Genomic DNA, 27,323 nt, shown 5'->3' with positions numbered 1-27,323 from the left:
TTCTCTCTGAGTCATACCAACAACTTCCCTCCTGGCCTCTAGCCTCCTGACCACCTTTTTCTCATTTGCTTCCTTAGTGTCTTGGTAGCTGTTTCTGAGTTGCTAGCCTCTCAGAGCCCTGCTTCTGTTCTCCAGTCATGAACTGTACTTGGAAAGCCCTTCTTCTGCTGACAGGTAAGCCTGGGTCTGAGGGAGAGACACTGGGTACTTGGTCTTGGTGAGCCAGGCCCCTGATCTGGAGGATGTGGTTGAGAGAACAGGGTCTTGGCAAGGAGAGAGACGTTGGTGGGTGGTGGGTCGGCAGAGATATAGAGCTTGGGATCTGGAGTTTGGGGAATGAGAGGATATTGAAGAGCCAATTTGGGGGAGAACCCAAGTGATCCTGAGAATGAGGTTAGTTGGTCTTGACAACCCACAGATTTGTGAAGGAGGCCGAGCAAGTACATTTCATGGTGGTACCCCTAACACGCCCTTGGCTTCCAGATTTCCCCTCATTGAAGCACCGGGTGGGAAAAGAGTGTCTTTAAACTTTGAGGGTCACTCTGTGGAAACAGAGAAATGAAACGTAAGTGATCTGTCAGCTGAGTGAAGGAGAGAAGCGGGATGCGTCAGGAGTCTAGGGCCAGAGCTCTGGGGTTATCAGGTGTGGAAGACAGGCAAGGGAGTCAGGAGCCTGGGAGATGCAGCTGGGAGGGGCAGGATGGTGGTCAAGGGGGAGGAGACCCTCTCTAAAGCTTCTCACACTTCCCCAGCATTTGTTTCTTCTCTTGGCTTCAACTTGGACACAGAGAAGCCGACACATTTCCATATGGATGTTTCTGGGTTCGGATACAGTGTGGCCCAGTATGACGACACCTGGTGAGGACTGGGGGTAGCTTCACAGAGTCCTTTCCCTCCTCAGCCCCACACTCCAGAGGCATCACCTGCGTATGTCTCCTTTGTGAGATGTGGCAATTTTCTTCATGCTAAGAATGTTTTCCTAAAACAGGCCTTTTGAATAACTTCAGCTGACATTTACTGAGTGCTCACTAAGTGACCCGCATGCCACAGGGGGTGTGCATTTAGACCTCATAGGACACTTACAAGGAATTGTTCATCTAGCATATATTTACTAAATACCTAGATGCCAGAAGTGGAGGGCTCCCATCAGGAGAGAACAAAGCAATCAATCTACCTGCCAAGAGCTTGCATTGTTATGACCTCCGTTTTTCCAGAGGGGTGAACTCAACTCTCCACGGTGGCTCCAGTGTTGATGCTCCTGACGGCAGGGCTCTGTGTCTCCCCACAGGGTGGTGGTTGGAGCTCCAAAGGAAATAAGAGCCACTAACCAAATGGGTGGCCTCTATCGATGTGCCTATGATGTAGAAAAGTGTGAGCCTGTCCACTTCCAGGGTGAGTCCCTACCTTGGGCCTAGTGCTAAGCTCCTAAGCTGTGGGGCTAGTATACAGCCCAGTAGTCCCACTTGCCAGCTGCAGCTCTATCCATAAACTCAGCCTCAGACAAGCTCCTGGGCCTACCCATCATGCCCCCAAACTGCCTCAGCTCCCTTATAATGTGGATATCTGCTTCACCTGTGGGGATTCTGTCTCCCAGGTGGGGAGGTGAGGCCCACTCTTCTATATAAAGTCTTCTGTCATCGAGGGTGACTATGCACATGTTTATTTTTCCTCAGTGCCCCCAGAAGCTGTGAACATGTCCCTGGGCCTGTCCCTCACTGCTGCCAGCAACCCTTCGAGGCTATTGGTGAGTGCCCTCAGTCTCACAGGAGGGTCTGGAGTGGAGGAATAGGGGCCTGGGGCTACTTGCTGGGGTTGGAAAATGAACCAGAACAAGCCCCATTCATCAGCCCCCTCTGCCCCAAGGCCTGTGGTCCTACTGTGCACCATACATGCAGAGAGAATATATACTTGACAGGACTCTGCTTTCTACTGGGCTCATCAAATCCGCCGTACCAAAGGTTCCCCACTGCCCCACAGGGTAAGTATTCAGGGCCACCAGCTTGTTGGGAGCCCACACACATCCATGTGGGGGTTCAGTGGGTCAGATTCTTTTCCCAGAGTGAATAAGGAAGAGTGTGTCTGCATGGATCTGTTGCTGGAGGCACAGCTGGAAGGAAACTGCTGGCTCTGAGATATTGCCTTGGAGCTTTGGTTTTTGCATCTGTCAGGTGGGACTAGTAATGGATGGAATTTTGAAAGTAACATGAGTTGAAACCCACGGCCAGTATTTGGTACAGTGCCTGATATGACATGGGTGCCGATGATAAAAGCCACTGTTGCTTTTAGAATGAAAGTGAAGGGGATTTATTTTCCAGTGACAACTGGTGAACAGTCTGGAACTGGCTGCTGAAGGTGTAGTCTGTGTTGTATGTATGAGCATATGCTCTCTGTCTGTCTGTCTGTCTGTCTGTCTGTCTGTCTGTCTGTTTTCTGTCTCTCTCTCTCTCTGTCTGTCTCTGTGTGTGGTGACTTTTTTGGTGCTGATGGAAATGGGGGTGGAGGAGTGAGCTTCTCTAACCCAATCCCTGGCTGGCTGAGGCTGTCCCCTAGTTTCATTCTCACTTGGAGGCCGGTGGGGAAATGGATGTTTGCCTCTTAGGGAAATCCCTTATGTTCAAACTCTACCCACAAGAACTGCCAGGAACTTAGCTCGTCTCTGCCTTTTGAGAGAACACAGAAAGGGAAGGCTGGCAGGATGCTAGGAACATTTAGGGAGGCCATGCATTTGGTTAGTGACCCTCATCTTCTTGGGGGCCTCCAGCACCACTCTTCGAAGAGGCAAAGAACCGTGCAGTTAAGAGTATAGGCACTGCTGCTGCTCCAGAGGAGGAGGAGGGGGTGGGGGATGGAGGGGGTGGAGGGGAGTAGAGGAGGGTGGAGGGGGGTGCAGGGTATTGGGGGAATGAGTTCTTGCAGCTGGGAGATCTTGTGAGTGTCTCTTGGAGGACCAGAGCAACATCTTTTCTTAGAGTGTCCAAGGCAGGACCAAGACATTGTGTTCTTGATTGATGGCTCGGGGAGCATCTCTTCAAGAGATTTTCAAACAATGCTGAAATTCGTGGAGACTGTGATGAGACAATTCCATCGACCCCGCACACAGGTGTGTCCCTGGGGGCCCTGCAGGGCTTGCTGAGAAGGCTTGCTGGGCAGGGCTGAGGAGTCTGGGAAAGTCATCTTAGCCCTCAGTCCCATGTCTTTTTTTCTTAGTTCTCCCTGATGCAGTTCTCCCATCAATTCCTGACACATTTTACTTTCAATGACTTCGTCTCCGCTGTAAACCCTTTAAGCCGGTTGAACTCTGTAAGGCAGCTGGGAGGGTTCACATACACGGCCACAGCTATCAAGCGTGCCATGTGAGTGCCGACTTCAGGGCATCCTTCCCCAGAGCATCCAGGTTTCCCGTGGGGCCTCACCTGTCTTTCTAAGAAAGAAACAGGAAATCTTGAAATGTAGCCTGTTGGTCCTTTTGCTACTTGGGGGGTCTTTGAGTGGGGGTGGGGGCCTCTCACAGGAAAGGGTGTGTCCTCATTTTCATAAACCCATCAGAAGTCAGTGTGGTTTATTCACAGACCTCTGGCCTCTCTTTCTTAATAGAACAGAACTATTCACTGCCCAAAGTGGGGCTCGGAAAGATGCCACCAGAGTCCTCATTGTCATTACTGATGGGAAGAAAGAAGGTGACAACCTTGATTATAATGATGTCATCCCTTTGGCGAGGACTGCGGGCGTCACTCGTTATGCAATTGGGGTAGGGCGCAAAGATGGTCACCCACCACTTCCTTCTGTCAGTTCCTCTTGAAGCAACTTCCTCTAAAGGGGAGAAACCAGTTTTCTCATGTACTGCTGTCTTAGGTGTCTGGAGCCAGGGAAGGACTCTTGCAGCTTGGGGGGCCTATGACCCCATTGCTTCTATTCCCTAATGTCATTTGAGCCTCGTTTCAAAAGAATCTCCAGGGCCAATTGATGGCAGCATATGTGGTGCCTTAGCCACTAGCCTCATTGTGGTAAAGCATCCAACAGAATCACCTGAGGGAGAAATACCTGCTTTATTTTATTTTTTCACACACACTCTCCTTTCCTATTTCTCCTCCCTTAATGAACCCCCTGCCCCCCACCCCCATGTCACCAAACCCTCTCTTTCCTGTGTGTTAAAAAAAAAAAACCCACTATGTTCAATTAGTGCTGCCCATACGTGCACAGCTGTGGGGTCATCTGCTGGAGCACTGGAAGCCCTATTAGTAACCGTACTCTAAAAGAAGAACGGCCCCTCTCTGCCAGCTACGGAGTACCAATGGCTCTGTGGCATGAGGCATGAACGTCATGTGTCCCATCTGTGTGGGACTTTTGGTTGCCTTGCTCTTATGCCTGTCTTGTGAAAGTAATCACAGCTGGTAATATTCACAAGTGCAACAACCACACCTTGCCCGGCAGACAGCGCTTCACAGTTCTTCCCCTTATCCCCCAGCCCGTCCAGTCCTCCACCACCTCTGCAATGGCATGACTTACTCTGATTCACAGCTTCAGAGGGGCTAGTTCATGATGGAGGAGAAGGAAGGGTGGGGCTCATGGTGGTGGGAAGGTGAGGCCACAGTGCTTCACATTGTGGAGGACCAGAAAGGAGGCAAGGGAGAGCAGGGGTGGTTGCAGGATACCGTTCATCCCCAGTGACCTAACTCTGCTGGCCAAGCCCTTCCCCACAAGCTGTTCTAAACATGAATGCATAGGGGAGTTTGCAGACCCAAGCAATGGCATTAGACATAGGCCTACGAGACTTTTGATTCCCTCTGGGTTGGTCTTTGCTGGGGACAGGTAGGACGGGCCTTTTCCAGTGTATATTCCCAGCAAGAATTAGTGAACATTGCATCGATGCCTTCCCAAGAACACGTTTTCAGCGTGGAGAACTTTGAGGCTTTGAAGGACATTCAGAACCAGCTGAAGGAGAAGATCTTTGCCATTGAGGGTGAGCCAGCAATGAAGCTACTTGCCTCAGGTCCTCAAGCACAGGGATTTTCCTTTTTGAACCTAGACCCTCATGAGCTTGACACTAATCCTTGCTAGAGGATTAGTCTCTGATCTTAGATACCCCTAGGAAGCCCCCCTGAACCTGGGAAATGCTGTCTTTCTCCCTGTAAGCTGAGCAGCATGCCTTCTGCAGGTACAGAGACAGCAAGCAGCAGTTCTTTTGAGTTGGAGATGTCCCAGGAGGGCTTCAGTGCTGCATTTACGCCTGTGAGTTGAGCTCCTTCAGGCGGGTGATGTAGGATTATGAAAGGAGAGCATCCCGGGAGGCAGGTGCTAGCTGAGTGTATGGAGCCAGGGGAAGGTTTCTTTGGATCAGACTGGCATCCTGCTCCAGCCTGCTCAGCCCTGGGATCCTTTCCTCCTAGGATGGACCAGTTCTGGGAGCTGTGGGAAGCTTCAGCTGGTCTGGAGGTGCCTTCTTATACCCTCCAAATACGAGACCCACCTTCATCAACATGTCTAAGGAGAATGTGGACATGAGGGATGCTTACCTGGGTAAGAAGAGGCTGTGGGAGGAGAAGGGGCCGAGAAGAGCTGCCCAAAGACAGGAAGAGCCTTGGTGCTGAGGTCTGGACCCCTCAGGTTACTCCACCGCGCTGGCCTTTTGGAAGGGGGTCTACAGCCTGGTCCTGGGGGCCCCTCGACACCAGCACATGGGGAAGGTTGTCATCTTTACCCAGAAATCCCAGAAATGGAGGCCCAAGTCTGAAGTCAGCGGGACACAGGTTGGTATGGAAGAAGCCACATTCCAAGGGGACCGGTGATGGAGTTTGAGAGTGGGCAGTGTGGTCGGGGTGGAGGAAGAGGAGATGAAGGGGGCTTTGGGGCCCACGGGGGTGGCTACGGTACTGGGAGAGAGGCAGAGGGGCATCTGTGAGATGACTTCAGACTCGGCCCACCAGATCGGCTCCTACTTTGGGGCCTCCCTCTGCTCTGTGGACATGGATGGAGATGGCAGCACTGACCTGGTCCTGGTCGGGGCCCCCCATTACTATGGGCAGACCCGAGGGGGGCAGGTATCAGTGTGCCCCATGCCCAGTGGGGTAAGTGGTAAAGGGTCCTGGGTGGAGGGAGGTTTGTGGGTCTGGGTGGAGGGCTGCTCAGGGCGGGTCTGATGCTGACTTTGCTCTGCAGAGAATCAGGTGGCAGTGTGAGGCCACTCTGCATGGGGAGCAGGGCCATCCTTGGGGCCGCTTTGGGGCGGCCCTGACAGTGCTAGGTGACGTGAATGGGGACAATGTGACGGATGTGGCTATTGGTGCACCTGGAGAGGACGAGAACAGGGGTGCTGTGTATATATTTCATGGAGCCTCAAAACTGGACATCAGCGCCTCGCCCAGCCAGGTGAGGCCCAATCGCCGTCCCTCAACACTACAAGGGCTTCCTCTTTGTTGCTCTTTTCTTTCACTAAGATTCCCTTCCGTGACTTCATTTATTTCTTGGCTAAGCACTGAGCATTTTGCAGCAGGTAAAAACCTATGCAATTGAGACATAGATAGGCTAACTAACATATTCCCTGCTTTGTCTTGAGACTCAATACTTGAGTAGATTCCAAACCATACCTGGTAGTCAGATGCTAGCTATATGGCACCGTAGGAAACCTCTTTCATAGATGTGGCTTGGTAAGTATGAGGTTCAGTGTAAACTGCGGGTTCTGGCCTTTTTTTTTTTTTTTTTTTTTAAAGATTTTATTTATTTATTATGTATACAACATTCTGCTTCCATGTATATCTGCACACCAGAAGAGGGCACCAGATCTCATAACGGATGGTTGTGAGCCACCATGTGGTTGCTGGGAATTGAACTCAGGACCTCTGGAAGAGCAGTTGGTGCTCTTAATCTCTGAGCCATCTCTCCAGCCTGGTCTTTTGACTCATTACTGGCTCTCTCAGTGGCTCCACCCCCAACTCCCCATTCCCTCCCATATGCTAATTTTCTCATCCCTTCATCTCCTTGAATGGTGTTTAATTTTATTCCATTCCTGCAGTCAGTGATCATTCCAGGTGCCCAGCTAGGGAGGAGCCCTCCCCACAGTGGAACAGGGTTTCCTGAGAAGGGATGGCTGCTTTCCTCGGCAAACCTCAAAGCAGTCAAATAAGCAGACACTTGGGCAGACATTTCTCCATATAAGATTAATAAAGGCCAGCAAACACAGGGAAAGTTGAGTGCTTGGCATCACTATTCACGAGGTATCACAGATCGCCACCGTGAAGTGTAACTGCCTGCTTCCCAGCACAGCTGGGATCACAGGGCTACTACTCATCAGGGCATGGTGCATGCAGACCTGGGCACTGCTAATGAGAGTGTGAAAATGGTATGGCTATTCAGAAGCAAAGTGTTAATTTCTCAGAAGATTAATTATAGAGCTGCCATCTGATCAGACAATTCTAGCACAAGAGAACCGAACACACGCCCTCACAAAACTCCATAGAATGCTGCTTGAAGCATTATTCAAAATTAATAGCCAAAAGGTAGAAACAATTCATATGACCATCTACTTTTAGCAGATAAACTAGATGTTTATCCATGCAATGGCATATGACTCCACTATGAGCTGGTACAGGCTATGTGGATGAACTTTGAAATCCTATGGTAAGCAGAAGAAACCAGTTAAAAGAGGTCATATGATGCATAGTTATATTTATATAAAGTGTGTCTAACAGGCAAATCTACAGAGACAGCAAACTGGTTGCCTAGGTTTGGGTGTAAAGGGAAATGGCAGTCACGGGGTGACTATTAACAGCTGTCACATCTCTTTTTGGGGGTGATAAAGTGTTCTAAAGTTAATTGTGGAAATGTTTTCACAACTCTGAACATACAGAAGTCACAAAGCCGTGAGGTGAACTGTATGGTGGGTGAATATTTTAAAAGGCTGTCATGCCACCCTCCAGAACAGCACCGGGAAGAGCCCTATAGTTCTGCCAGCATCTGTGCGACATTTGAGGTTGAATTCAGGAATGCTAGGAGATTAGTAAAACCTCTCTGTGTCTCTGTTTCTCCCTCCTCCTCTCCCTCCCCTCCTCCTTCTGCCTCCTTCCTGGCTGTCATTTTGTGAGCAGCTCTTCTCTCTCACACTTCCCCTCCATAAAGAGCTGTAACCATGAGCCCAAATAAACTCTTTCTCTTTTTTGTTGTTTAGTCAGGGACTCTGTCACTATGATAAGAAAGGAGACCAACACCTGTGTTCATCCTATAGAGCGAACTGGCCACACCTGTTTCCTTCCACACAGTACTCAGACTCACGTCATGTCACTGCAAGCTGCTGTCATTATAATTGCTACTATAGTTTCACAGTTGAAGGCGATCTCATGGTGTGTGGCTCCGGAAGAATAACTGAAAGTACGTCCACTTCACACCAATTTGCAACTTCTCTTTCCCAAAATGACTTACAGGCTTACATCCGATTTCAAAGGTCACTGGGTCTACCTAGGCCTTCCTGGATTAACTGACCCGCAATGAATTCTTTTCCTTCTCATTCCATCACACACTTCACTGGAAAGGCTTCGTGTTGTCCTCCACAGGCGCATATATCAAACCTGAGACTTCCTGAATGGGAGGACTCTAGGGTTGGTTACCACACCTATCCTACCCTGGTTTCCTTAGTAACTGGCATTTTTTTTTACTTTTCAGTTGTATTCTTATCACCAGTACCCTTGGTCTCCACAGTGTCAGAGATGAAACAGCATGTTTTCTGAGGGATTAGGTATTTCAAGAATGGTGGACATAAAAGAGAAGGAGGCCACAGGAGAGGTGGTGCCCATAAGGGGAGAATCTGGGTCAGCGGCAGCCACTTCTCCACTCCAACTTTGTGCCTCTTCATCCTTTGAAAATAGAGCAAAAAAGGTGATGGGCTCGAGACAGAGATTCTGTCTTAGGCTGGAATCAGACTCTGAAGTCTGTGTGACTCTCACACATCATCCCAACTTTCTGTTTTGTTTGTGAAATGGGACAGAGGATTAGATGAGTCCTGAAGTACTTTTGATTTCATTTTTGTAGAGCATGGGGGTGGTATATGCACATGTGTGTGTAGGCATCTGTGTGGGCCCATGTATGTTCATGCAGAAGCCAGAGGAGGACCTTAGCTGTCTTTATTAATCTCCACCTTATTCCCTTGAGACAGGGTCTGTCACTAAACCTGAAGCTTGAAGCTACAGCTAGGCTGGCTGACCAAGTAACTCCCAGAATCTCCCTGTCTATGCTCCCCAGTACTGGGGTTACTGGCTCACACAACTATGATGGGCTTTTTCCTGAGTGCTAAGGATTTGAACTCAGATCCTCATGCGTGAACAGTAAACACTCTTACTGACTGAGCCATTTCCCCAGCTTTGGAGACCCGATTTAGCCTTATCATTCATCATAATAATGTTGACTGCTGACCGCACCACATGTACTGTTCTAGAAACCATACTCATGGATTCATTTAATGCCTATGAAAATATAATCTGTAAGCATCAATCCTAACATATTCTCTCTCTGTGTGTGAAAGATGAGGGAACCGAGGCACAGAGGGATTGAGTCCTGGCTCATGAAAGAGCCAAGGGGAAGCAGGGACTAATTAAATGAAAAACCAAAACAACAACAACAAAACAACAACAAAAAGAAAGCACCTCAGGTCACCAGGCCAGCTCTCGGGTCTCTGAGCCTTTAGGCCTCCTTCTCCATTTGCCAGCAACTCCTCTTCCTTTTAGGCTCTTTCTTTATGACTTCTTCTCCTGCTTACCCTTCCTCTTACATTCTTACCTCACTCTTTCTCATGTTGCTTTAAAAATATTTTTCTGTGTGTGGGTGTTTTGCCATCCTAACAGATGGAGGGAGTGTGTGTAAGAAGGAGAGAGATGCATGACAAGGTAGGAAGCCAGGGAGAGCAGAGAAAGCTAATCTTGCTTTGACATAGGCTATCCCCGTGTAGCCCAGCCTGGCCTTAAAGTAGAGATCTGTCTGTTTTGTGCCTTCCACGTGCTGGGATTGTAGCCATGTGTCCTCATGCCTAGTCAAGGGTGGAAGTCTTACTCTTTCACAGTAGTTCTAGGAACTAGATGATTGGAGAAGTGTTACTTAGTCTCTTGGATAGCATATTAGTTAGAGCTTCTCTTGCTGTGATAAAATACCGTGACCAAAATCAACAGGGGTCGGGGGAGAAAGGGATTATTCAGCTCGCAGTCCCATATCACAGTCCCTCACTGAGGGAGGTCAGGACAAGAACTCAAACAGGGCAGGAGGTGATGCAGAGGCCCTGGAGGGGTGCTGCTCACTGGCTTGCTCTATTTGCTGACTCTTGAGGGTCCAGTTCCCAGTCAGCATCAGAGTATGCAAAGAAAATCCACAAATGTGGTGATAGCTTAGGAAAAGTTCTTATCTAATAGCTAGATCTTTTTTATCTGAGAGGGAAAAATAAAGAGGCACAGATGCTTTCTGATGGAAACTTTCTCTTTATTTCATCTACAAAAAAAAAAAAAATCCTCTCTGAAAAATCTCTCCTTGCTCTCCTCCCAATGCTCTATTGAACAGCTTCTCCCTAACTGGTTCTACGTCTTTCTCTCTCTGCCTCTGCGATGCTACCCTCTGTCTCCACCCTTTGCTTTCTGCCTCCCTCTGCTCTCGTTCTCTTCTGCCTTCTGCTCTTCTTCACTGTCTCTCTTCTGCCTCACTCCTTGCCCTCTGTTGTTTTCCCCCTCTCTATGTCTCTTTCTCTGTCTCTGCCTCTCTGTCTCTCTTTCTCTCTGCCAAACTTAACTTTGGACAATGGTAAGTTATTTTTTCAAAATGTAAGTTAAGTCGTGTACTTTTTCTCAGGCTATGAATGTCATGATGACCCATGCACATAGCTCTAAGTTGGTGAGGGGTCCCAGACAGAAAATGACATTGGAAATCAGTACTTAGCAATAACAATTAGTTAGCTGGACCTGAGTGGTAGGGAGTATGTGAAGACTAAAGTTGCTCCATGCTTTGGCTTTGAATCAGTAAAACAACACCTGGGAGAATGACCTTGTGTATTTGTCTTTAGGGGCAACCAGATATTGTCTCTAGGCGAAACCAGCCTGCTTAGAATCTGCTGAGGTCTTGACTAAAGGCTGTCTTTGTAGCAGAGAATTCTCCTATGTCTGTCTGAATTATGAAAAATATCCTAATATTATTTCCATTCATCAATATTATATAACAAGCGGAATCATCCTCTAGATCTCCCGCTGCTATGTGTGCCCAATAGATGGACCATATACATGAGATAAACACACAAGCAGTGGGAATACACCCCAAGCTCTTATTAGGAAGAAATGAAGTTCTTAGGGAAGAAATGAAGTGACTCATGAGAGAAATTACAGACAGGAATAACTGGTTTCCACAGCCAGTGACCCCACAGCTTTGCCAGGTGGGGCTCCCCACCAGGCATGTCTGATGGGTAGGCTTGTTAAACACTAACTGTCACCATGGCAGATCTCTTCATGGCTCTCCACGGCTTGCTCAGCCTACTCAGGTCACCAGTCCAAGGGTAGCACTGCCCACATCGTGCTGACTCCCAGTCTGTCATCAGTCAAGAAAATGCACTACAAACTTGCCTATAGGCCAATCACAGGAAGCATTTTTTCTAAATTTCCTTCTTCCTACATGACTTCATCTTGTGTCAATTTGGCATAAAAACTAGTCAACATCAGGGAAAGGCTCTCAATAATGCAGTTCCACTGGACTCCTTGGAAAGGTTCGGCAAAGCCCATCACATGAAGTTAGGGAACAAGCTGCAGCTAACCCATCGCATCCCTTCATGCTGTCTGACTCATCTCTTCTTCTGGACAGAGGATTTCAGGATCCCAGTTCTTCTCCAGGCTCCAATATTTTGGGCAGTCACTGAGTGGGGGTCAGGACCTCACCCGGGATGGACTGGTGGACCTGGCCGTGGGGTCCAAGGGACACGTGCTGCTGCTCAGGTGGGAACAACTTTCCTCAGACACTCCTCATCCATCCTAAACTAGGATCCTCCTTAACTGGAGGTTGATGTCCCAGTGGCCAAGAGCCTCTCCTCAGCTCAGTGTTCTGCCAACAGGACCAGACCGATTCTTCGAATGTCATCGACTATACACTTCTCACCTACAGAGATTTCCAGGTCTGTGTTTGAGTGTCAGGAGCAGGTGGCCTCTGTCCAGACACTGGGTGATGCCATTGTCTGCCTTCATATTTATGAAAGTCCCCGGACCCAACTAGGTGAGTCCCTTCTCTTTGACCCTGACTTTGGAAGCCTCCAACCCAAGACTTCTGTCTGATGACTTGCCCCTTGCCTACGTGAGTAATTTCTGGGCCTCTCAACCTTCCTTGTGTTCTGTGTTCCCTTATAGGTGACCTTCAAAGCTCTGTCACCTTTGACCTGGCCCTAGACCCTGGCCGCCTGAGTCCCCGTGCCATCTTCAAGGAAACAAAGACCCAGGCTCTGACCCGAGTTAAAACCCTTGGTCTGAACAAGTACTGTGAAAATGTGAAGTTGCTTCTCCCGGTGAGACAACTGTAGATGGGTTATGGGAATTGTGGGTAGAGGGCTTTTGGGGACTGGAAGGAGGTTCAATAGAGAAAGAACACAGCAAGTTGTGACCTGCCCAGGATCTGGCCTGCAGGTAATAGTTAATATCTGTTAGCTAAATAAGTGAATGAAAGACTATGGCCAGTTGCAGCCACCAGAGGCTACCCAGATGGATTTTAGGGAAGAGAACAGGTTGCCTGGGAGAGCTGTGTGGCCTCAGGCTGACTCATACAGGTATTTATTGAGTGCATACTTATGGCTGTCCCTTGAGACATGCCCACAGCAGGGGACAAAACAGTCATTGCCCATAGGGAGTTCCCCAGTGGTGATGGGGACCACAAACAAACAAATTTCTAGATAGTGACTATCAGGTAGGGATAAATGCTGCACAGAAAGAGAGAAAACCAGAGAAGAGAATGGAACAGTCTTATGAGAAGCCATTGGATAAAGTGGGAGAGCTGTATGAGGGGGTGGAGCTTGTTGACCATATATGTGATTGCTCTAACCTCCCTTACACATGCAGAGATGGGGTACAGCCAGTGACTATGCAAGGGACTTTCTTTTTTTTCCCTTTTATTAGAAAGAAAATTATTTTACATGTCAATCCCAGGTCCCTCTCCCTCCTCTGCTCCCCTGCCCCTGCAACTAACACCCTACCTATCCCATACCCTTTCTGCTCCCCAGGCCTTCCATAGGGGGTCTTCAAAGTCTATCATATTCTTTGGGATAGGGCCTCAGACAACCCCCTTGTGTCTAGGCTCAGGGAGTATCCCACCATGTGGGGTGGGCTCCCAAAGTCCATTCCTATGCTAGGGATAAGTACTGATCCACTACAAGAGGCCCCATAGATTTCCAAGGTCTCCTCACTGACACCACATTCATGGGATCTGGATCAGTCCCATGCTGGTTTCCCAGCTATCAGTCTGGGGACCAAGAGCTCTCCCTTGTTCAGGTCAGCTATTTCTGTGGGTTTCACCAGCCTGGTATGGCCCCCTTTGCGCATCACTCCTCCTTCTCTGCAGCTGGATTTCAGTTCAGTTCAAGGTTTAGCTGTGGGTGTCTGCTTCTACTTCCACCAGCTGCTGGATGAAGGCTATAGGATGGCATATGAATTAGTCATCAATCTCATTATCAGGAGAGGGCATTTAAGGTAGCCTCTCCTCTGTTGCTTAGATTGTTAGTTGGTGTCATCTTTGTAGCTCTCCAGACATTTCCCTAGTGCCTGATTTATCTTTAAACTTATAATGTCTCCCTCTATTATATTATCTCTTATCCTGCTCTCTTCTGTTCTTCCCCCAACTCAACCTCTCTGCCCCATCATGTCTTCCTCACCCTTCTTCTTCTCCCCTTCTCATTCTCCTAGTTCCCTCTCCCCTCCCCCCATGCTCCCAATTTGCTCAGGAGCTCTTGGCAAGGGACTTTCTTTAAAACCATCCTTCAAACACCTCTCTTCTAGGCCTGCGTGGAGGACTCAGTGACCCCTGTCACTTTGCGTTTCAACTTCTCTCTTGTTGGCATGCCCATCCCTTCCCACCAAAACCTTCAACCCATGCTGGCAGTAGACGAGCAAACGTACTACACGGCCTCTGTGAGTCAGTTATTTATGGGGCTCAAGGGGGGACACCAAAGCAGGCTGTCCTTTTGAGTAAGATATTTATTAGAAGAGCTATTGATAGCATGGGCAGATCTCAGTGTGGTGGGGGCTCTGAGGAGAGCTCGGGACCACAAGGCAGAGTGGAGGCCCCTTCTTTTTTTAAGAATTTATTTTTTTTATTTAATTTATATGCATAGGTGTTTTTTTGCCTTCATATACGTCTGTGTGAGGGTGTCAGATACCCTGGAACTGGAGTCACAGACCGATGTGAGCGCCTGTGTGGGAGCTGGGAATCGAACCCACATCCTCTGGGGGAGCAGTCAGTGTCCCTAACCACTGAACCATCTCTCCAGTCCCATGGGGGGGGGGCCCTTCTTATTGGTCTCAGAGGGTGGCAAGGTTTCATACCATGTGGTTGGTGAGTGGTTCACATCACAGGCCTGCAGCCAGGCTGTGCCTGGTTTCTGGGCAGCAAGAGGAGGACATCTGGGACCCTGCATTACGGGAGAAGAAATGCCCAACAGCAAGGATGTGGGGAAGTGAGAGGGGAAGCGTCTGGTTGAGGTGTACCCACTACACCGCTAGTGCTCTGATGCCTGGAGTTTGCAACCTGAACCTGTGAACTTCCTTGGGGGAAGTAAGACTGGTGCCTTCCGTTTTCCTGAAGCCTGAAGCCTGAAGCCTGAAGCCTGAAGCCTGGGCTCTGTTAGAGTCTCCCAGGGAGGATCTTGGCAGGGAGCTTGCGGTTTCCTTCGCTCTGGCTATTCTCAGAGGCTGGTGCACGTGGGCATGGCTTGAGCTGCCTGTGGTCCCAGACCTAATTCTATGCCCCCTTTTCTCAGCTTCCCTTTGAGAAGAACTGTGGAGCTGATCATATCTGCCAAGACGACCTCGGCATTGTCTTTGGCTTCCCAGAGTGAGCTTTCACCCCTTACATCTTTCCCGGAGCCCAGCCTCCCTCCCAAGATCTGGGGCTCACACTCTCATGGGGGGGGTGCTCAGAACCCCGGGCATCTCCTGTCTGTCGTTTGCCTTGTTACCCTGCACTTCATCCCCAGACCATTCCTAGCCCTCTTCCCTCTCGACATCCAGCTTGGAGACCCTGGTGGTGGGAAGTGACCTGGAGCTGACTGTAGATGTGACAGTGTCTAATGACGGTGAAGATTCCTACGGAACCACAGTCACTTTGCTCTACCCAGTGGGCCTGTCCTTCAGACGGGTTGCAGAAGGCCGAGTCCTCCTTCGGGGGAGGGAAGAGGTGAGTGGGCTGGGTAGCAGGTTCAAAGCTCAGGCTGGGTGGCCCTTGCTTAGCAGTCTCTGGTGGGTCTAGAGATCTGCGCTGGTCCTGGTTGGATGGTGGGGTTGTACTGCTTGGGCTTTACCCTTCTGGCACCTTATTTTGAAGATACTGAATATAAGAAGCAAGTTCCAGGGCCAGTAAGATGGCTCTGCAGGTAAGGGTACTTGCCACCACGCCTAATGACCCAGAACCCCCATGGGAAAGAAGTGACACCTGGAAGATTTTTGTGGACTCCTGCCTCTGATTCCCTAACAGGACTCCTGGGGAACCTAGGCGTACTGTCCCCTGTCTCTCTTGCCTGTGTCTATGTATTATTTTTTTTTTTTTCCTGAGAGAGAGGCTTGCTGGCCTGAAACTCACCACGTAGCTCAGATTGGTCTTGAGTTCACAATCCTTCTGCCTCATCCTCCAAAGTTCTAGGAATATAGGCACATGCCACCAGACTGGGAAAATACTTAAAAATATTGTAAAAAAAAAATAACATATTGGCTATTTTGGCTTGGGGCTTGCCAGAAGATTTTCTGTGGATGCTAGACGGACCGTACTGTTTCTATCCCAGCCTTTCAGCTCTACCTTTTACCACGGTAGCAGACACTGACATGAATCTACAGAAGAGTGCATAATAAGTCTTTGTTTATAAAAATAGGTGGCAGGTTCTAGAAGACAGAACTGGGGCCATAAAGAGTTTTAAAGAAACAAATTTGATTGTTTGTTTTGTTTTTCAAGACAGGGTTTCTTTGAATAGCCCTGGCTGTCCCAGAACTCACTCTGTAGACCAGGCTGGCCTCAAACTCACAGAATTCCACCTGCCTCTCGAATGCTGGGATTAAAGGCATGCCACCACCTCCCAGTGAAACCTATTTTTTCAAAATCTTCATTGTTAAAACAATTTTAAACTTTTACTGAAGTAGAGTTAAAATGTCTTAAAAACACATTCAATAAGCATCAATAACAATCAACATGTTGACCCATTTACTTCATTTGTTTCTCTGTCTCTCAGAGCCAGTGTCTCAGTTAGCCCAAGCTGACTTCAGATTCAAGTAGCCAAGGCTTGCCTTGAACTCCTGACTCTCCTGCCTTAACTTTCCCAGTGCTGGGAGCACAGGTGTACACCACTACACCTGGCCTTGCCTTTATTTGCTGAAATGTTTTAATACAAGCATTAGACCTTGGGCTATGACTTCCTTTTCATTTTACTCTGGAGTTCTGAGCAGCAGCAATGTCTTATGTGACTCCAAAGCTGTCATGTCACCGATGAAATGAACGAGTCTTGGTGTTTAGAGCATAGTTGAATTCCCCTAGTCCTCCCCAAATATCTTTTTACACCTGGTTTATTTGAATGGGAGTTTAAACTGGGCTCATCTATTTGCTTTGTGTGTCTGCCATGTCTCTCGATCTAGCATCTCTTTGTGGGAGTACATTTTAATTACTTATGAAAAATGAACCAGGAAAAGCAATTCCCAGAGTGTGAGCAGTGACAGTGTTCCTAGATACAGCAACTCAGTGTGCTGTGTGGATCTTTGATGGATATTTATTTAATAAGTAAGCAGTTAAAAATAAAACGGTTAAGAGACAACCCAGGAAAATGGAACATAACTGCTACATAAATTAGGGAGTTTTTGTTAATTCTGTTGTGTATGGTTTGTTAGGTCTTGTGGCTATATTTAAAAATAACCTTGTTGGTTTTGAGTAGACATTGAAATGTATTAGGATAAAATAATGTGATGTGTAGGAAGTACTTTAAATTATTAAGAAAAGAAAAAGTGGAGAATAATCTATGGGGCAGGGAGGGAACAATAGGAAAATGTTGGTAACTCTGCTGAGTGATGGGAACATAGAGATTGGTAGTCCACCCTCTCTACTTTGAGTATGTTTGGAACTATCCACAATAAAACCTTTAATAGTAACAAGGATCTGGCTATGCTGGCTCATGCCTGTAATCCTAACACTTACAGCCTGAGGCAGGAGGATCACTGTGAGTTTGAGGCTGAGTTTGGGCTATCTAGTGAGTTCCAGAACATTCTGGGATACAAAACAATAGCAACAAGAAGAGCAAAATACCCAAGAAGTGAAGGGTGGGGGTTCTAGTGACTGGAGTTTCCTACACTAGGAAGTTGGGCCAGACATCGATCCTCAAGCACTAAGATTTCCAGGGAACTGTGTGCTTGAATCCCAGTATCTCTCTGGGATACTAATAAATGCCTATCTCCTGGACACTTTTGGCCTTGTTTTTAACCAGAACCAACGGCGGCAGCAACCCCTGCACCTCACATGTGACAGCACCCCAAGCAGGAACCAGGGCCTCTGGACGACCAGTTGCAGCATCAGCCACGTCATTTTCCGTGGAGGCGCACAGGTTAGCCTGGCTTCCATCTACCTCATCCCCTGTCCCCATCCTGCCTCACTCTTCTGTAACTAGAAGGGTGTTCTTTGTCCCAGCTAGTCCCACAGCACTTCAGCCCCCAAATGAACACACAGACACTATATTAGTTATAAAACTGTTGGCCGATGTCTTAGGCTTGTTACTGGCTAGCTCTGTCTTAATTATGAACCCATTTCAATCAATCTATGTATTGCCCTGAGGCTGTGGCTTACCTGGTAAAGCCCCGGCATGTTGTCCACTTGCCTACCTTTCCCAGTATTCTCCTTGTCTCCTAGACCCAGCTATCTTCCTGCCTCATTGACCGAACAGTGTTTTATTCATTAACCAATAAGAGAAACATATGTACAGAAGGACATCCCCCATCACTCTTCTGTGACTCCTCCCTTTTCTTCCTTAGATGACTTTCTTGGTAACTTTTGATGTCTCCCCCAAAGCTGTGCTGGGGGATCGGTTGCCTCTAACAGCCAGAGTGATCAGGTAAGCTGGTCAGGCCCTGGAGGGTGTCCTTCTCATTCTGATCCTTACACCCCATACTCCTCCTCTGTCCCCAGTGAGAATGATATACCTGAGAGCAACAAAACCACCTTCCATCTGGAGCTCCCAGTAAAGTATGCTGTGTACACCGTGATCAGCAGGTACACTCCCTAGGACCTCGGAATGGTTCTTCTTTACTTGGAAGTAGGGTATGCAAGACTCATCACCCTCATCTGGGATATTTCAGGTTTTATTGTTCCTCTTTCAGGGGGAGATGATATGGGTAGCTGTGTATATTCATCAGTGGATGCTTGTAATAGGTTTGTTATGACAATAATTGTGAAATTTTTACCATTACAGTATATATTTAAAGCAGGTTACAGGTCTCAAAAGACTTTGAAAATCCACAAGATTTTCTTGGGTTCTCTAGGATATGAGCCTTGTCTTTGAGGCTCTTATAGTCTAACTGGAGAACAAGGTTAGTGTACCCAAGTCAAAAATCTCACCAAGTGATGTTCTCCGATTCTGTACCTGGGTAACATAGCGTGTCAATCAGCTTTCCATCACTACAAGAATCTGAAGCCACCTATTAATGGAAAAGGCTTATTTTGGCCACAGTTTGGAGGTTTTAGTCCATGGCTCATTGGCCCGATGCTTTGGGTCTGTGGTGATGTACCATGGTGGATGTTCTCATCTCATGGCAAGGAGGCCATAGAGAACGCGGAGGACGGAGTTGTGGTGTTATTTTGTCATTGGGGCGTGCCCACACTGAGCTAGGAACTTCCCAGTAGGTCCCACTCTGCAAGGCTCCACCACCTCCTGACTGTGCCACTCAGAGTACTAAGCCTAAATTAGGGAATGGCGAGGATGGGCTTCAATATGAAACTGTAGCAGTGGGTTACCAAAAGGGGAGTAAGAGAGAGCTTATCTGAACACTGGTGAGTCTATGGCACTGGGCTTGACCAAAGTGATTTCAAAAGGGCCTTTGGCATTTGTGCAAGACTGTTCTTTTTCATAGGAAACGGACAAATCCCATAGGGCAGGTTCTCCACAGGGGTCACATATCAGATATCCTGCATATCAGATATTTACATTATGATTCACGGCAGCAGCAAAATTATAGTTCTGAAGTAGCAACAAGATCATTCTATTGTTGGGGGTCACCACAACGTGAGGAACTGTATTAAAGGGTTACAGCATTAGGAAGGGTGAGAACCCCTGCCATAAGGCTTTTTGAACCTTCTCCTTCACCCATTTTGTAGAAAATAGAACAAAAGATACACCTGCTGAGGATGGGTATTAGGGAAGCAGGGTAGAGGAGAGGGCCTTAGCTGGGACTAATGATGAGAGGAGGTATTGAGACTAGGGGATAGAGGATGTTCAGCAGACGTCTTCTTAGTGTTTGCTCCATGTTGGGCACAGTATGGCTACTTTCTATGAATTCATTTGACAGGCACAAACATTTGTTGAGCTCCTATGTGTAATTAATCCCTGCTTTTATGGGACCCGCCTAATCTGAGGGTCTCTTCTTGCATAGCATTTCACACTTTCATTGCCCTGCATGTCTGGGGTTCTCCACACACAAAGATGCATGTTCTAAGTACAGATACACAGGGGCTCTCATGGCACCTTGCAGGGAGCCACAGACAGGACATAGCACCTGTAGACTTAGGTGGTCCTACAAGTCAGTCACACTCAGAGGGGTCTCCAGGGCAGTATGGAGCATTTGGGAGGAATCCTTTGAGTAGAGAAGAAATGAAATTTAAGGGGGTTGCCATTGGGCGAAGGCTGGGGAAGTGTCAAAGAGAGCAGATTGAGACCTCTACCGAGTGCATCCAGGTCACCATCAGAGAAACATGCACATTTGAGAGGGAGTGCAAGCTCACACTCACGAAAGAGTGGCGTCGCTCAGGATTCTGGAGAGTTTGTCTAGTTGGCCAACTGTAGTAGAGAAAATCCTCCTTATTGGGTTTATTCATCTTGTCTATCCTTATATGGGGGTGTCTTCAGATGCATGATGGGAACAGCTAGTCTTGCATGATAATGGCATGGAGATGGCATTCTAATGAAGAAGAGTTGGCTATGATCCCTTCAGTCAGCCATGCAAGTCCTAGTTGGCTTGGGATGGTCTTGTCTACTGTTTGAGCAGGCACATGTCAGTCTCAAGTAACATGCAAGGTGTCCCTCCTCTGTACCTTGCTAGCTTGTCTCTGGAGTAGGAGTGGTGGGCTAGAATAGAGGCAAAGGCCTGAGGAATAGAGTGGTAAGGGACAGAGGTCAAATCAGCTGATATGTGAGGGACCTTGTGGCTCTTGCTGTTCCAGGCTTGGACTCAAGACGGTCTCATGAAGTTTGTTACATTGAAACCTATGGATGAGTCTGTCATTGGCTCCTTCAAAGCTTCATGGTTATAAAAGACAAGGAAACAGAATGGGGGGCCAGGAGTCAAGAATGAGCAGGGCTGAAATGAAATCCTAGATGTAGAAATGGGCTGGGCGGTAGCCCCTGCCATCCCAGTGAGTCAGTCAGCGGTGTGCCTCTTAAGTCTTTCCCCTGCTCCGCAACCTCTTCTTTCCTCAGCCATCTCCTCCGGGTGGCCCCTGCATTGTTCCTCATCTCCACCCTGAAGCTGTCCCCACTCCCCAAACCTTCCTTATTCCAACCCTGCCAACATACTTCATTTTGTGCTACCCCAAGACCCAAATGACTACTTGTGTCATCATGCTAGTTCCAGGAAGCCAGGTGGGACTTCATGACTCCTCTCTCTCCAGCCAGGACCGGTCTACCAAGTATCTCAACTTCTCAGCCTCAGAAAAGGGAAGCAGTGTGGCTGAACACAGATACCAGGCAAGTGTGTGGACTTAGGAGTGAGGGAACTGGAAAGTAGGGACAGAGGAGCTGGGCATAGACTCTACCCTCAGTGCTTTCTGCGCAGGTAAATAATCTGGGGCAGAGGGACATCCCAGCCAGCATCAACTTTTGGGTGCCTGTAGAGCTGAAGGGAGAAGCAGTATGGACAGTGATGGTCTCCCATGGCCAGGTATTCAAAACCAGCTATGGCTCCTCAACTAGTGCCCTTGACTTCTATACCTATGCCACTTACGGATCCCCGATGCTGCAGCCAAAGCCACTGTTCTCTACTTGCCTTTTAGAGCCTACCCACCCGGTGCTATCAGAACAGACTAGTGCCAACACAATCTGACTTCCTGGCTCACATGCGGAGGAGTCCTGTGCTGGTAAGGAAGACTGGGGTGTTTTAACACCTTATGCCACACACCAGAGGGTTTGAGTTCACTCTCTGAATGTCAAATGGCACCTGCTGAACAACCAGCTATATTTAGAAGTGGCTGCTTCTGTCTCCTACCCTCAGGCTTACCTTCCTCTGGTCTGATCTTATTTCTCTGGCCCCAGGACTGCTCCATTGCCGATTGTCTGCACTTCCGCTGTGACATCCCTTCCTTGGGCATCCAGGACGAGCTTGACTTCATTCTGAAGGGCAACCTCAGTTTCAGCTGGGTCAGTCAGGTGCGTGGCCAGTAGCAGAGATTCTCCCCTGGTCCATACATGCCTGATGGCTCTGGAGCATCCTTGGGGCAGGGCAGTTCTTGAACCCTGAACTCCTCCCAGGTCCAATTCCCAGCTCTGCCCCACCCTCTCTTTTACAGACATTGCAGAAAAAGGTGGTGGTCATGAGTGTGGCTGAGATTACATTCAACACCTCTGTGTATTCCCAGCTGCCGGGACAGGAGGCATTTCTGAGAGCTCAGGTAGTGACTGTGTGGCAGGCTGTGGCCAGGCTGGTGAGGAGGGCTCCCGATGTTCAGTGTGCCGTGCTGGCTGGGGGATTTGCCAGCCTGGAGGGAGGATGAATGAAGGTCCTTAGGGACTCAGTGCACAAGTGCTTCTATATTTCACCCCTTAGAACAGAGGCTGGAGCCGGGTGGTGGTGGCGCACGCCTTTAATCCTAGCCCTCGGGAGGCAGAGGCAGGCGGATCTCTGTGTGTTCGAGACCAGCCTGGTCTACAAGAACTAGTCCAGGACAGCCTCCAAAACCAGAGAAACCCTGTCTCAAAAAAACCAAAACAAACAAACAAACAAACAAAAAAGAACAGAGACTGGGCAAGGAGGAGAGGGAGTTAAAGGGTAGGATTCTGGGGACAGAGTGAGGCGGCATGAGATATAACGCTTTCCAATGGGTCCATCTCCACTAGACGAAGACAGTGCTGGAGATGTATGAAGTCCACAACCCGGTCCCGCTCATAGTGGGCAGCTCAGTGGGAGGTCTGCTGCTGCTGGCTCTCATCACAGCTGCTCTGTACAAGGTGAGTGATTTGTCCTTCCCACAGCAAGATTTGATCCTGCTCCTGCTACAGGGTAAGCAAGAGCTCATGATGGCGTCTGAGGGACATCATCACCAGTACATGTCATGTGAGGAACCCCCTCTAGCCAGTTGTCTCTTGTTTGTGCCTCCCTGTCTCTGAGATCCCCTCTCCTCTCTCTCCTTTTCTTTCCCACTCTTCCCCACTTCTCTTTATGTTTCCCTTCGCAGAAGAATTGAATGTAAGCCCAGACATGGACTTGAATGTTGACACAAGCACCAGGGCTGGGTCTTGGTATTTTTCAGTGTAAGGGTGATTTAAGCCACATAATTTTGCCCATATCTAAATGATGCAACCTATACCAGGTTATTTAAAAGTAGTAGGGACTTTAGAAATGGTTACTTTTCCTCTCCTTTATATTTCCTTTCTTTTTTTGCATGTGTGTGCATACATGCATATGTGTGTGTATGAATGCATGTGCAGGCACACGTGTGTAGGCACACATGAGTTTTTGGGTACACGTGCATGCATTCACGTGAAGGCTAGTCGTAGATGTTGAGTATCTGTCTCCATTGCACCCTACCTTATACGTTGAAGCAGAGACTCTTGTTGAACACAGAAATCAGTTTGGCTAGCTTAGCTAGCCGTCTTGCTCCAGGGGTCCTGTCTGGACCTTCTGAGTTCAGGGATTACAGGCAGGGCACCATGCCTTTGTGTAGGTTCTGGGGATCTGAACTCCAGCAAGTATTTTACATACTGAACTCCTTACCTCCTATCTTCCTTCTTCCATTCACTTCTACATCCTGATTTTCTTCTTCCTTCCTACAGGCTGGTTTCTTTAAACGTCAATATAAGGAAATGATGGCGGAAGCTAATGGACAGATTGTCTCAGAAAGTGGGACATCAGACCCCCAAGTTGCCCAATGAGAACTTATCTCCTTGTCTTCTTTGAACTTGCCCTCCTGAGAGGTTTCCCAGATCTTGTACTCTCCCCTAGGTCAGGCTCAAGGGCAAAGAGACATTCTGCACCAGGAATGCTGGGACCAGGCCAACTTTGCCCTTTGTGTCTTGTTTGCGAAGGGACATTTGTCTGGTCAAAACTTTACCTGGAAACTCTGAGGACCTGTTCTCTGCTATGGCTCAGACCACATGACCAGGAATTTCTACCTAGGAGTACATAGGCAGCTGAATGACCCCTTCTTCCACTGACCACTAATGAGCTTTCTGTGATGAAGAGTGACATAGGCACTCACCCATCTACTTCCAGGATGTTAGAATTGAGCTCTGTCCCCAGGATGGGAGCTTCAGACAGCCTGAGATGCTCTGTGCTTCCACGCCATCCTCATTTCTAGTAAAATATTGTTAGCATCAGTTTGTAGCTTTTCTCTGAGACTCCTAATCCAGCTTTCTCTGAATTGGCAAGGATACACCTGTGCAGGATAATCGGTGGAGCTGGCTTCTAGTGCCACTGTTGTTAGCTGGGAAGAACTGTGTCCTGTCCTCTTAAGAGGGACATTGCTCCTCTACAGCGCCCGGTCAAAAGAAGCCTATGCCACTTGCTGTGTGACTTTTCCTGGGAAGACATAAGCAAACATCTGTTTATCTAAGATAGAGCACTGACAAAAGACCAAACTATCCCACCCAATCTTGTCTAGTAAACAAATGAAGGAGCTTGTGGCTTACTTCCAGCTTGGTTTTTCCATATCTTACGCCAACATGTTGCAGCTTCAGCAGTAGGAACTTGCAATCAAGTTCTAATGCGCAATCAACAGCAGTGCCAAAAGATTTTTTTTCGTATGGCTTTGGGCCACCATGGACCTCTTTGACTAATCTTAGGGAAGTAATCCACCTTATAGCTCCTAAGAATGCCTTTTCCCACAAATGCAGTGTGCCTTCATTCAAACTCTTTAACTGCTGTTTCACTGTTCCTTTAGATTCTTCCCTAAGTCTAAAGGCATCAAGGATTAGCATTATATCGTACAGCATTTTCCCTGCTTTTCCCCAGGCCATCTTTGCAGTGAATGGTGGTTAATGTAGGCTCATGGCTGGTTTCGATGCTAAGACCAGGAGACTAGTGAGTGCTCAGCACTAAACAGGACACTTACATCATCCTTCCCAGGGCCCAGAGAACATCTCAGAAAGAGCCAAGCAATAGGAGCAGGGTTGTGAAATGTTGGTTTGTGATGTTTATGAACACTTGCAATTGTCTGCATAGGGCCTGTACAAAAGTGAGCTAGTAAATATTCAGTCATAGAGAAGGGGCCCTGCCCTGTCCAGGAGAGCTAAAAGCACTCTAAGGTTGCTGGAGGAGATGTTATTGTCTTCAGTTATGTCTTCATGTTTCAGTGGAAAGCCCCATACCCATGCCCATGCACTTGCCTTGAATAAACCAGTGAGTCACAACACAAAACCAAAAAGTAAAGCAAAAACACATACAAGTAGGATGGGACTTGTGGAATTGGTGGGTTTGTTGGTGTGGGAGAGTATAAAAGAGGGTGAAGGGATGGGTAGGATTGTAGTATGGCCCCTCACCTACCACCACACATATCCACACTTGAAGGCCTAGCTCATTCAGCTTGCACACCAACTTTACTTGTTGAATTATTCCCTGAACCCTCATCTGCTCTTGTGACATCTCTATACTTGTAAGCCTAAGTCCAATTAAGCAGCTCATGTCCTTGCTGTCCCAGACCGAAATCTAGTCATGCACCTTCTACACCAGCCCAACCTAAGGCAGGCTAGAGTCTCAGCCAGACACGAAATCCAAGAAAGAAGTCCATGTGGTGAGGTGTCATTGCAACAACAGAAACTGTAAGACAAGACAGTGTGTCCCCACTCAAACTCACTAGTCCTACAGACATGGTCTCCAATGAAAATTACTTAGATGAACTCTAGGACACAGAATGTAAAAGAACAATCATGAACACTACTAAATAGTTTCAAGGGGTTTTAAGAAGGCACAAAACATTGAAATAACTTTTTTTTGTATTCTATCTGACCACAATGCAATAAAAGTTAAAATCAAGAGTGAACATAAATGTCTAGTAATTACCCAGACACATGGAGATGAAACAGCATATTCCTTAATGGTGAATGGGTCAAAGAAGAGGTTAGGAAAGATTTCTATTTTAAGTATGTTTTTACCCATGTTTATGTGCATATGTGTACCGTATGTGTAAGTTCTAGAAGATGTCATTGGATCCTCCTGAACTTGGGTTGTAGATGTTCTGGGCCTCCTGATATGGGTGTCCACAAGCACTTTTGACTGCTGAGACATCTCTCCGGTCCAGGGAAGATTTTTTTTTTTAATCCTGAAACAAAATAAAAATGAAAACACAGTACAACAAAATCTCTGAGACACATTAAAAGCAGTTCTCAGAGGGAAGTTTATAATGTCAAACTCCTCCATTAAAAAATCAGAGCAAGTGCAAGTAAATGGCTTGATGCACCCCATGGATCTGAAAAAAAAAGGGGGGAGAGGGCTAGAGTATTGACTCAGTGGCTAAGAGTACTTGCTGCTCTTTCAGAGGACCTGGGTTTGGTTTGCAGTAACCAAACGACAGTTCACAACCATCCATAACTCCATTTCCAGGGACCTGATGCCCTTTTCTGGACTCCATGGGCACGAGGCATGCATGTGGTACACAGACATTCATTCATGCAGGCAAAACACTCACATTCAGAAAATAAAGAGATTTGGAAAGCAATAATAAATCAGATCCAAATCAGCAGACGGCAAGGATAATAAAAATCAGAACAGTCCCTGGTCTTGCCACCTCTTGGTGCAGACCCAGAATAGTCCTTTCCCACTAAACCCTCCAGCCTTCCCTTCTAGCCCATCTCCATTCCCTTGTGTCAGTGGCTGATTCCCACACACGCTTTCTACCGGGGATTGCAGTGGCTAGAGCAGGCTGGGCCTCAGGCAGGAGATTCTCACTATCTTTCCGGCTCTACGTTAGTCTCTGTTCAGACTTACTCCTACTTCTGTGACAGCTTGCTTGCAGGAGCCCCTCCACCTGCCCTAAATCCATTTGCTGGGGAGTCCACCTCTTTGTGCAGACCGAGGGTCCTCCTAACCCTTTCATTCTGGTCTCTCCAGACTTGTTCTTGTATACTGACGTCTGCTTGCAGGAGCCCCACCTCCCGCCACACCTCTAATCCCTGTGAACTCTGCCTCTTGGTGTGGACCTATTTCCTATAGCCCTCTTAACCCTTTCCCTTGGTCCACTGTCTTAGTTGGGGTTTTTAATTGCTGTGAAGAGACACCATGACCATGGCAACTCTTATAAAAGAAAATGTTTAATCAGGGTGGCTTACAATTCCAGAAGTTTAGTCCATTATCATCATGGCAGAACATGGTGGCGTGTAGGTAGACATGTTGCTGGAGGAAGTTCTATATCTTGATCTACAGACAACAGGAAATGAACTGTGACACCGGGCATAGTTTGAGCATAGGAGACCTCCAAGCAGACCCTCACAGTGACACACTTCTTCCAACAAGGCCATGCCTACTCCAACAAGGCCACAGCTACTAATAGTGCCACTCCCTATGGGGGCCATTTTCTTTCAAACCATCACATCCACTCACCGACCTGCAGAGACACTCTCTACCAGGGACACCACAGCCACCATACTTGCTAAGAATCCATACTGGGCAACACTAACCAAAGGATAGAATACCTGCTTAACAAAGACAAGACCAGATATTAATATCAAGAAATACCTC

The 27,323-nt window shown here is 47.8% G+C and overlaps 1 protein-coding gene across 2 annotated transcripts; it reads left to right on the top strand.

Moving 5' to 3' along the window:
- The first annotated feature begins 137 nt into the window (after nucleotides 1-137).
- Nucleotides 138-23,777, top strand: Itgax (integrin subunit alpha X). 2 transcript variants are annotated; one of them, XM_035441292.1, is made up of 30 exons: nucleotides 138-174; nucleotides 753-858; nucleotides 1,289-1,392; nucleotides 1,674-1,744; nucleotides 1,864-1,978; nucleotides 2,970-3,100; nucleotides 3,208-3,353; nucleotides 3,595-3,748; nucleotides 4,810-4,960; nucleotides 5,156-5,229; nucleotides 5,388-5,517; nucleotides 5,605-5,747; nucleotides 5,925-6,079; nucleotides 6,159-6,366; nucleotides 11,812-11,942; nucleotides 12,059-12,216; nucleotides 12,348-12,502; nucleotides 13,983-14,114; nucleotides 14,963-15,036; nucleotides 15,213-15,378; nucleotides 17,660-17,776; nucleotides 18,201-18,280; nucleotides 18,355-18,438; nucleotides 21,049-21,124; nucleotides 21,213-21,317; nucleotides 21,430-21,513; nucleotides 21,689-21,802; nucleotides 21,943-22,044; nucleotides 22,490-22,600; nucleotides 23,426-23,777. In XM_035441292.1, exons 1-30 carry the CDS (start codon nucleotides 138-140, stop codon nucleotides 23,522-23,524), a joined length of 3,513 nt encoding a protein of 1,170 aa, XP_035297183.1. In that variant the 3' UTR covers nucleotides 23,525-23,777. The 2 variants fall into 2 exon arrangements, with proteins under 2 accessions (XP_035297183.1, XP_027260289.1); XM_027404488.2 differs by lacking the exons at nucleotides 4,810-4,960; nucleotides 5,156-5,229; nucleotides 5,388-5,517; ... (17 more) ...; nucleotides 22,490-22,600; nucleotides 23,426-23,777 and having other exon boundaries at nucleotides 3,600-3,747.
- Nucleotides 23,778-27,323: the final 3,546 nt, after the last annotated feature.

The sequence above is a fragment of the Cricetulus griseus genome, chromosome 3 (genome assembly GCF_003668045.3).
Source record: "Cricetulus griseus strain 17A/GY chromosome 3, alternate assembly CriGri-PICRH-1.0, whole genome shotgun sequence".
Taxonomy (NCBI): domain Eukaryota; kingdom Metazoa; phylum Chordata; class Mammalia; order Rodentia; family Cricetidae; genus Cricetulus; species Cricetulus griseus.
This window is presented reverse-complemented; position numbering and strand designations above follow the sequence as displayed.